Consider the following 11,760-nt stretch of genomic DNA (forward strand, 5'->3'; position numbering starts at 1 on the left):
ATACTTTGTGTAAAAGTATTATATAAAAAATAAAGGAACACGCATCAATAAAAGTAAAACAGATATAAACAAGATAACCCGGTAAGCATCAACTAACAGTGGCATTACATCAATTATAATTATAATTTCCCAGTCAACAATATAAGTGTAATTTATAACACATGTTGCAGATAACAGTTACATTGTTAAGTAGGAAATTATAATATCGATATAATGTTAGTTGACTAGGTTTACTAGGTTTACTAGGTATATAACAAGAATTAATAACATACAAAGATATATTAATACCTATCCTTAATACATAAAGAAATATATTATTAATAAGGATTAACGTATATGTACATATTATTAATAACATATTTTAACTTCTACAGTTTGCAAGTTAGTTAAAAACAATTTTACTTTATTTTTAAGCATTTTTATAATTTATTTATTATTTTTTAATACCTAGCTTGATGGACTTTTTTATGTGATATATGGAAATTAAAGTGATAAACATAATCCATTTTCAGCTTCTCACATTCTTTTGCCCTACCACCTTTTTCGACATGCTTTTAATTAAAAAATTACAGGATCTCTCATTCGAACCCACGTGCTTAGATGTTACACGATACTGCAGATGAAAGAGAGTAGGGCTTAATCAGTTTGTCGATAGGCAAATTGGCTTAGAGACAGCCGAGCGACAGGGTGGTTTACGGACGGCGAGAAAGAAAGTGCAGCGGTATGGCCAGTTTCCGTATGACAAATCTGGAGTACCGAACGCGCGATAAAATCCGCGTCGTTCTTCGACGTTTCCTCGACGTTTCCGAGAATCGTGATTAAAAGAGACGGAAGAAGCCTCGCATCTTGGAAGACATCGCGGATTGAAACGCAATCAACGAGCTATCAACGATCTTTCCAACGTGCTTTAAATCGAAATTGACAAGAAGATGCGTCAGTCGTAGAACAGGTCAATAGTCGTGTTTAATATCCGTAGAGAATGTCGTGTGCGAAATTAAGAAAATAATTAATCTTAGATAATTTTCAATAACGTTTTTTTTTATTTCCAATTTATTTTATTACATACCAAATCTTTAGCAACTGTGCCTTTATTCGATATTTGAGGCTCAAGATGAGTTTAAGAGTATTTTTTAATGTTTCTGAAAACTTTCTAGATAATCTAGATACATATAAAGTAAATCTTCGTTTTATTTGCAGTCTTATACAATTATTAATATATTTGCTAAAAATTCTTATTTTCAAGTGCATTGTGTATGACATTTAGTATACTACTAACATGGCTTAATGGTTTTTTATTATTTCTTTTAGTTTGTAAAAATAATTTATACTTGGAACTATTCTATTCCAAAATTTTTTAAAAATATACAATATTTTAATATTTATTATAATATAAACTTCTTTTACTTTTATGTAATATATTAAACATAATTTTATAGTATTATATATGTATAACTTTATATACACATTTACAGATTACATTTGTATAAATTTATTCTTATTTTTATACAATGCTATTTAGAAATAATGTTTCTTGTTAATATTAATAAAAAGTGCGTTTAATTCATGAAGGGTGATTTAAAACGATAGCTTAAAAACTAACTTGAGCTTTCATTGTGCGATTGTCAATAGATTTTCTTATGAACAAGCTTGATTTCTTATTTATTTTATAAATATCAATCCTATTTACTTATAGAATATTAATTAATCGAACAAAAGTGATGAGTTTATTAAATTAAGATTATTATAAGATATCAATCAAAATATTCATCAATTAAAATATAATGCGAAATATTATTATTGAAAATTGTCGATGAAAATAACTTCTGTTGATTGATTCAATAGGTTCATATAATAATAGATGATTGATGTCGTGACTCGTCAAGATTTTCAAAATCGATCTACGTCAATGGCTTCGTTTATGAGACGCTATGTTTAGATATAATTCAGATGTTCATTGATCCACGAGGAACCGGAAGTGATCGTCCGGTGGAAAAGATTTTCGAGCGAGAGGCTAACAACTTCCGCTCGATTTTCGTCGAGAGCATTCGCCGGATTTCCGAACGATAGAATGTGCAGCTGATCGGTGAGTGGAAAATTGGATCGGAAAATTGTCGTGTGAAGGACCATAAAATTTAAAAATGAGAGATGCAACGCAGGAAACGGCCCGTAAAATATGCTAGGTCGCGGATTAATGAGAAAGCGGAGATTCCAATAACTGATGGTTAAGTTTCTCAATCAGGGTAAGACAAGAGTATTAAATCTAACATTACATATGTACTGTAAAATTTAATAACTTTGAAAATATTATGAAATAATTCTAACGTATTATTTTCTGTATTCCATCAAATCACGTGCATTTAAATTATATATCGATATTAATTTACAATTTGCAATAGACAAAGACTTGCCTATATTGCTAGCCATCAATATGCGGCAAGAAACAAAAAAGGGAAACAAGATTTTCGCATTGTCAATCGAGTTAAAAATCGGATTAATTACACAGTTATGTTGGAATATTAATAGACCTGTATGTGCAGAAACAAATGTAACACACATCCTTTCGCTCACACAGAAGGACAAGAGTCTCTTTGATGTTCGCGAGTTCAAAACGATCTCATCGATCCCTCCGCGTCGATGAATTCTTTATGACGTACTCTGCAAACTCCATTGCATGCGCCGCTCTTTTTTTCGGGCCATCCGTATCACTCTCCATACTCTCCGCTCTCTTCAGGAATGACGTGGCACTTTCTGCTGATCATATGCTGCTACTTGTATGCCCTGTTTGACATGACCGCCCCGCATTTTCCGTGAGTACGCAATCACACTTCTTTTGCCGGACAATCATTTTTATAGATATTACACGATTTCAAGATCAACAATCTCGGTAAAAATAGTATTTTGCATCTAAACTTTCCTTTAAATTATTATTTCTTTTTATTCTAAAAATTCTAAGAAGAGAATTCTGCTGAGAGAACAATAGGTAACATAATATTTTTGCTAATAACTGTAAAAAAAGAAAAGAGAAAAAAATTGTTTATAAATTATTGAAATAGTGATGGAATTCTTGTTGAAGATAAGTACAGTTACAGGTTTCATTATTCCTGCATGATGTCTATTGCATCATAAATGGCATTATACACTAGATCATATATGACGCAGATTATAAACGCGTTGTGATTTAATAACGGGTATATATCACGTCTTTATACCGCATTCTCCGACGCATTTGTTTCTCAATCAATACTGCAATCACATTCTAATTGAACAAAAAAAGCCGTATGGTTAGCAATCGTGGCATCGACGTGACCGACCCGATTGAGAAAAATAGCATCCACTCTGTAATAATGAAACTGCCAACAGACTCTGCGCGCACTCAGTTCTTGTGCTCGGTGAATAATTTATGAGTGTCATCGATGCTGCTGCCATAAAAATCGCTGTACCAGCGATATCGCTGTTATAGCTATTATTTAACTTTTAAGGTGATTACTGGAAATTGGTTGCAGTTATATAACTGAACGCTTCTACGTTTTTCTTCTTTTGTCACAATTAGTGAGCAACAATTCAGTCTATTATTATATATCAATCATTCAAAAATATGATATAATATGTATCAAAAATCAAATGTTCAACAGCACTGTATAAAATTTTCTTGCCTATTATTATTTAATGACATTCATAGATATGTAAAGTAATTATTATGGAATAATAATAATTAGAAAAGTAATTATTATTCCATATGCTTTCGTAAAATTCCCGTTTGAGGACCCACCTTTAATAAAACCAATAAATATATGTATATTATTCCTTAATAATTACTTTACATCTGTAAACATTACTAAATAGAAATAAATGAGAAAATTCTTGAGTCTTGTTACAGGTTATCGGCTTGAAGGGTTTCACAGTGATATAAGGCGATTTTAAATCAAGTTTACACAAATATGTTTTGCTCGAATCGACCACCGACTATTAACATATTTTTATATAATCCGCGTGTTATTTGTTAATTATAACAACATGTAACTTAACCATTTTTAATAAAATTATTTTATTATCTATGTTACAAGTATTAATCTTAATGCAATTAATAACTTTTTATTAAAAAATACATTGCAGTGGTTTATAATTTTCGACGATAACAAATTAAAAAATGTATCTAAAAGTGGTTTTAGAGACGTACCATTTTTCAGCATTTCTATTTATTTACATTTTTTTTATTAAAAAAATTATTTTTGTTTAACAAAAATCTAATTAAACAGCTTTAATAAATTATTTATTTAATTAGAGGTAAATTCTTTAAATATATTATCGTATTGTATTCGGTTTTTCTTAAACTAAATCATATGTTTCTCTCAAGATCACATGGTCAAATGCGATTCGTCATATAGTCTTTAACAAATACATAATCTTCAACAAATAAACACACATGCGCAAATGGTGTCCATTAGCAAGCCGTTTCTCGCACCTTTTAACATTTTAGAGAACTGGACTTCGATGAGTACGGAAAGAAGGAAACCTCCTTGTCATTGAGAGATATCCTGCCTTTAAATCCGAAGCAGTACGATAAACACAGAGCACCGAAATTCCTTGGCCAGCCCACCATCGTTTATTTTCACGTGACAGTGCTTAGTCTGGACTCGATAAATGAGGAATCGATGGTGAGCGAAAGACCGATATAAGCAACCCGCTAGAAAATTTGTTTTCTCCCAATATTCTCCCAGAGAATATTACATCCGCTATATCCATATTAAAGTTTATTAAACTATTTTTTTCCTTTTTACATTTATCTTAATTATGTATATACTATAGTAATGAAATATATTATGTGTTATATAAACGTATATAAAATAAAATTGGTTTACTCTTGTTGAAAAGGTCAACTAAATTTTAATCTTTTTTTCCAATATATAAATTTTTTAAACTATAGTAATAGACAAATAAATAAAACAAATTTATGCTAAATATTACGTAAGAATAACAATACTGCTTTGCGAAGTGCTTTTCAAATTTTCTGAAATTTATGACGGAGATATAATCCGTAGAGTATGTGCAAGTTAGAAGACACTTTATTTTCACATGAAAGAAAGAATAATTATGCCATCTGCATATGGTCACATATGAAGTGCGGCATCTGCTCACATTATTTTTCCACGACGACAGACATACGTGGCCGACATATTTCTCGCTCAGAGCTGGCGGGACTCTAGACTGCGGCTACCGGAAAACATGTCCGAGGATTACCGGATACTTGACGTGGATTGGTTGCACAATATCTGGAGACCCGACTGCTTCTTCAAGAATGCAAAGAAGGTTACCTTCCACGAGATGTCGATACCAAATCATTATCTCTGGTTATATCACGATAAAACGTTGCTTTACATGTCTAAGTAAGTCTATCTTAGTTATATATTATTCAGTCTCATTTAGGATTATTGTAATATTTAACAATAAACGTAATTCTTTGAATTTTTTTTTAAATGTTTATGTATATGTTTCAAAAATGTATTTTATTAAAAATTTATTAATGTGTTAGAGTTAATAATAATAATGATAAATTGGAACTTATTAAAACTCGATAATTAAATCCTTTCCGAATTAATAGAGAATATTTAATACAATATAATATGATAATACAATTGTATCTCTCTCTCTTTCTCTCATTTGTATAAAGTTAAAATCAAATAATCACTTTTCGTACCAAACATACGCTCGAGTAACTTTCCAGCAACTGCAAAGTTATATTCGCTCGTACGAGAATAGTTTAAAATGTATTTGAGTGAGATTTTCATACCTTTGGACATTTATTATTATGATATTAACAAATATCAAAACATGCATGTAAAAAAAGGCAAAGGAAACATTTTAATAATTTATCTTTTCATGAAAAACGCAAGTTTTATGTGAATGTAAATAAAAAGTAATTTAAAACATTTTGTAACTGAAAAAAAAAATTGAAATTTATGTTTTTGATGCTTTTTCTTACATAAAAAATACTTAACAGTTAGAGATAATATAAAAGATAAAAGGATATAAGATAAAAGGATACTGAGAAGTACTAAGAAAACCAAAGATACAAGATGTAACTTCTAAAAATCTCTATAAAGTAGGTATATCTTGCAAGATTGCAAGAAAATATTTTATTGAGAGAGAGATATACTATAACTATAATTTTACATAAGTTACTAAAAAAATACCGTCATAGAACTCCTTGAGAAATATTAGCTTATTCTTTTCATCTCTCTCTTTGCATTATAAAGACACTTCCATTTGTGTGAACAAAACTATCATAATAAAATACTGATTTACAATAAAATGCCGCACATCGCAATCTGAGGAAAAAGAGTTTAGAAAATTTGTTATTATCCAGCTTTATAACGGCTAACGTGAGGAAGATGCTGTTAGCTTCGAAGCTTCAATAGTTGGAGTAATAAGTGTATCTTATTTTAATGTTTTTTTTTTAATTTCTCCGTAAGATCTAATTTTAATGATAAATTTTTTAACAATTTATTGTTAATTAAAATGTCGGAGAATTTTAAACAAGAATCTTACAATCAGTACAAATCTTGAGAAATCTTGATGCAAAATACACATACAGCTTTCACATTGATATATAGCTAACTCAGCTTCATTTATTTCTATCTACTGGCGTTTTGATCTATGTTGGAACGAGCGAGTAGTTGTCATGTCGTGTTCTGTCAAATTTTATTGACAATAAAATAACGCGAATTTAGTTTCCCTTGTTCCGAATGCATGTTTCATCGGAAACAAAAATAGAGAAAAGCTTCAACATTATTTGTCACTGTGAAAAAAGCTATCGAGTAAAACATACTTGTGTCAAAAATTGAAATGTTATTTGATTAATAAATATCACAGAAAAGCGCAATATTCGATTGAAAGGAAAAAGGCCAATGATCGAGCAGTAATGGGTGTTAAACCATATAATTATTAAATTACATATATACAAAAACGGAACGTTTCGACTTCACCGAGTCTTCTTCAGCCGTAGTATAATTAAAAATATCATATTTAGGTTAACAACTGTTCAATATTCGTTTTAGATTGACATTGGTGCTCTCATGCGCGATGAAGTTCGAGTCCTATCCTCATGACACTCAAATTTGCTCGATGATGATCGAAAGCCGTAAGTATATATTAATAATAATTAATTTATAAGCTACATATTATATATAGCAATATTATTTCACACATATAAATATATAAAATCGTACAATAAGTATATAATTATATAGAATGATACACATATAAGTTGTAATATTTTCTCTATTAATACAGAAAAAAACATGCGTCAATGTTCATAATCTGTTGCAATTATTGTTTATACAATTATATTACCTGCAATTATTATCAATGATTTATATCAAATATGTTTACGAATAATCACATTTTTAAATGTCGAGGCCATTTATCTGTTCAGAGCTCTACGATTTTTATATATGACATTTATTTATATTACGCTTTTTTTTTACATTTCGCTACATTCTCCACATCTCATTCTTTTCCAGTTTCGCACACGACTCAAGATCTGATATTTCTATGGAACATGACCGATCCCCTGGTGGTTAATCCGGAAATCGAGCTGCCGCAACTCGACATATCGAACAACTACACGACCGACTGCACGATCGAATACTCGACCGGAAACTTCACGTGCATACAGATTGTCTTCAATCTGCGCCGGAGACTGGGTTATCACCTGTTCCACACGTACATCCCGTCCGCCCTGATCGTCGTTATGTCCTGGATCGCCTTTTGGATCAAGCCGGAAGCCATCCCGGCGCGGGTCACCCTTGGCGTGACGTCACTACTGACCCTCGGTTAGGCGACGTCTCTCCTCCCATCGCTCGTGATATAACTATTCATGATATTTGCGATCACGATAGAGCGCTTTGTCGGGGGCTTAATGACGGCATAAATATCAGCTAAATTGCAATTTACCCTTAATTGCATTTTACATCAAAATGGTTTTAATAAATCCTTTGGTTTTAGTAAAACCGTTATTTAATATTTTTTTCGACACCTATTGCAAGCTAAAATTACACAAAATTATTTGAATAAATATATATTCCGATAAATTATATATAATAATTTAAAATAAACAATAAAGAATAGAGATAAATAAAACTCAATATGTAATAATTGAAATTTTAGCTTATTTACATAATAGATTCAAATTTACGTTTGCATAAAAATGAAGTGTTCAATAATATCTCAAACTTAAATTAGTAAATAATATATACAAATATCTATACATAAAAATAGCTAAAAGCCTAACGAGAAAAATGAGAATAATTAAATTACTTTTATTCAATTTATATAGAGATGGACGCGATTATGTCAATTAATTTGTACATATAATCATGAATGTAAGAATTAAGGATTAATATCTCCCTTTCAGCTACTCAAAACACGCAATCTCAGCAATCTTTACCGCCGGTCTCGTACGTGAAGGCAATCGACGTGTGGATGTCTTCGTGCAGCGTGTTCGTCTTCCTGTCTCTCATGGAATTCGCAGTAGTGAACAACTACATGGGGCCGGTCGCCACGAAGGCCATGAAAGGGTACTCGGACGAAGATCTTCGCGAGGCCATCGACGACTTCAAGGTAAACGGGCGAAAAAGCGCGGCGCGATACATTTACGGCGAAATGCTCCACCGTTCGGTTCCGCGAAATTGATAGTTCGAGATAAAGCGAAATGCGCTGCGGCCACCCCGATAATGCGATTTCGTCCTGTCGATGCGATATCGCTCAATTGAATAAAAATGCTAGAAATAAAGGGCACTGCATTGCAAACCGCGTCCGTTATAAATTATCGACATTTCATTCGGGGTCGTGTAAATCATTGAGATGCGTAATAAAGTTATATCACTTCGTTTAATAAGAGAAAAAAAAAGGAAATATCATTTGCTCGACTCTACAACGCAGAAAAAGTTTTATACAAATTTTGAGCCGGACATTTTAGTATAACGATACTCTGATTATACGGTTCTGTTTCCAAAGCAGAAGACTCGCCTTGTGAAAACTTGTATGATTGACTTCTGCAAACGTATATATTTATTTCTGAATCTGAATGTTATACGGTAAACAGCATCGGCGACGGAAAGTATGGCAAAGTGCACTATACACGAAGTACAACCACTTTCCTAGACAATTCATCGTATCGCATGACGGAGTAACTTCTCTCTGGTAACTTCCCTCTTGAACAAGTTCCAAAGTTAGATTTTTATTGCATGCATTCGTCCCACACTCAATTCGCAGAGAAATATTTATTCTCTCCTTTCTTCCGTGTAGCTTACGCAGACTTTGCAATTCGCCACGTTCTATACATAGAATGCACCCCCGTTTTCATTACATTCGTCGCGCGCAATATTTGCCTGTACCACTGCAGCGTTTATTCTTACTTGCTTTATGATAAAACGTTTCGTGCACGAAATAAACATCGCCTTTCTTTAATAGCTGGTAAGCAAAAGTCACTCTTTACGCAGTTAAATATGTTTTTCTATGACTATTATATATCTTGTCTTTGATTCACTACAAATCCAAGTGTGTTATTTTAGCCGAAGCTCTTCTCACACATTTCTTGCCATTTTAAATCACGTTATTTAACACGATTGAACGTATTAACTTTTAATTAACCACGATTAAACATGCTAAATGACGTAATTTAACACGTAAAAGGAACACGTAAAAAGAGCTTCTGTCTACAAATGTGTCTTTTTTAGACGTTTTATGCGTGTAAAAATGACACACTTGGATTTGCAGTGTTTGCAAGTAAATTTGTATTAGCAAGCATTATATTTTTTTGTATAATCGCAAGTAAGTATAATGATCTGTACTTACCTTGCAATAGTCTTGATTAATAAAGTGATTAAAAGGGAGAAACGTAAGACAAAATATAAATACCCACAAAATAATTTTCCACATTTATTACTTTCATGTTATTCTACGTGATGTATTTTTTGTCTCTTTTCTCTCGTAGACGCCAATGAGGCCGGATACCGAAAGGAGCAGAAGTCCAACGAGGCCACCGACGGTACAGTATGAGCAGTGCTGCCAAGGAAGAGCTACCGCCATTTACATCGACAAGGTTTCCAGATTCTTCTTCCCCTTCTCATTCTTCATCCTTAACGTCGTCTATTGGAGCACATTCCTGTAATGCAACTCCGGGCAAGACGCATGTCCGCGACTCGGCGAGAGCCGAATGCGCTTTTAAAGACATCGAATTATGGAAAGAATATCCTGGGATGCAGCGATAAATTTGTCGAAGCAAGCTAATGGAAAGTGTATCCTGCGAACTATCATGTATAAAGTACGGCACAATAAAAGAGGAAGTGGAATAAAATCCGCATATTTATTGAAGACGTGTCTAATAGATTGTGATAACAAAAGTTAACCGATCTGTGTTCATTACAAGACATATAGTAAAAATGTCCTGTAACAAGTTATAAGAAACATAACAATATAGTTATATATTTAGATAAATATGATATTTTAAAAATATTTAGAATATCTTGTAACTTTCATAAATATCGACTAATTTATATAATTCATTTTTTTATTAAAAAAAATCATAATTTATTGTATTAAAATTTCATTAAGATAAGAAAAAATGTGTTTGTTCAAAAACTTTATGCATTTAAATTTAATCAATGTATATGCGATAACGGCTTACAATATGTTTTAATTAACTGATTAATGTACATAAATTACTCACCTGTTCCTCATATTTGTGTTTACAATAACATAATGTCGAAATCAGAAACTTAGAGATTATAACATTATACATTGAATCTAGCTCGTATACTTAAAATAATAAATAATACAAGGCAAAAAAAGAGCAACATAGATATCATAAAAATTAAGATTGTAATTTAATATCTCAATACATAATCGTGTATAAAAGAGACGTTTCGAGCTCCACAGAGTGTTCCTCAACCAAATAAGTAAAAAAAGGAAAAAAAACATTTAAAAAGTTAAGATTAAATTAACGGCGCGGATACGTCTATATCCTAACGTCGGTAGCGAGTCAAACGATAAAAGTCAAAAGGAGTCGCATCGTGCGCAAAGCATAAAACATTAATTCTAAATCACATCGCGGTCATCTTGTGTGAAATCCATGACTGATATTTAAGGACCGGTCCTCTAGGTTGGCCAGGTTAGAGATTGGGCGCTAGGCTAACAACTTTCCTTTATGTAATCCAATTTGCAAAATAAAATTGCAGCTAAACTGACAGCTGCATTCCTGCCGTTACACTTTGATTTCTCAAAATATGGCTGTGAAAATCATACCTTTCAGATTTTTCTTGTATGGAAAAGTTAATATCTAAATAGTAACGTGTTAAAGACCTTAAATGTCCTTAAATGTCCCTTTTATACACGATTATGTATTGAGATATTAAACTATATTCTTAATTTATGATATCTATGTTGCCCGTTTTTGGCCTTGTATTATTTATTATTATAACATTATATTTATGATAAATTATATTTCTAGTTATCACGTATATAATATAAAATAAAATATGCGTAATATATGTACATCTCTCATAGTATATCTTTATGCAAAAATTTTTAGTTTAATTGTAATGGAATCAAAAGATATTTATATTAATTTCAAGTAAAATAAAAAATTAGAAGAAAAATATTTAATTATAAAGAAAGATAGACTAAAGGAAAATTTAGTTCATTTTTTAAAGAAAATCAAAAGAGAAACAGCAACTTGAAGACGATAAAAATTTGATTGAT

The 11,760-nt window shown here is 31.5% G+C and overlaps 1 protein-coding gene across 1 annotated transcript; it reads left to right on the forward strand.

Annotated features, from left to right (window-relative positions):
* The first annotated feature begins 2,537 nt into the window (after positions 1 to 2,537).
* LOC139779833 (Histamine-gated chloride channel subunit 1) lies at positions 2,538 to 10,497 on the forward strand. Its single transcript, XM_071718312.1, has 7 exons — positions 2,538 to 2,807; positions 4,478 to 4,655; positions 5,158 to 5,384; positions 7,056 to 7,138; positions 7,521 to 7,832; positions 8,414 to 8,619; positions 9,995 to 10,497. The coding sequence occupies exons 1-7, from the start codon at positions 2,734 to 2,736 to the stop codon at positions 10,169 to 10,171; spliced, it is 1,257 nt and encodes a 418-aa protein (XP_071574413.1). The 5' UTR covers positions 2,538 to 2,733; the 3' UTR covers positions 10,172 to 10,497.
* The last annotated feature ends 1,263 nt before the right edge of the window (positions 10,498 to 11,760 follow it).

Source organism: Temnothorax nylanderi, unplaced genomic scaffold, assembly GCF_030848795.1.
Source record: "Temnothorax nylanderi isolate EJ_2023f unplaced genomic scaffold, tnyl_v1.0 TNYL_tig0243_pilon, whole genome shotgun sequence".
In the NCBI taxonomy this organism is placed as follows: Eukaryota; Metazoa; Arthropoda; class Insecta; order Hymenoptera; family Formicidae; genus Temnothorax; species Temnothorax nylanderi.

Excerpts from the sequence above, each read along its gene's own strand:
- LOC139779833 (XM_071718312.1), top strand. The coding sequence starts at position 2,734 with ATGACGTGGCACTTTCTGCTGATCATATGCTGCTACTTGTATGCCCTG. Across the intron at positions 2,808-4,477 it reads ATGACCGCCCCGCATTTTCC|AGAACTGGACTTCGATGAGT; the intron begins GTGAGTACGCAA and ends TTAACATTTTAG. Across the intron at positions 7,833-8,413 it reads GACGTCACTACTGACCCTCG|CTACTCAAAACACGCAATCT; the intron begins GTTAGGCGACGT and ends TCTCCCTTTCAG.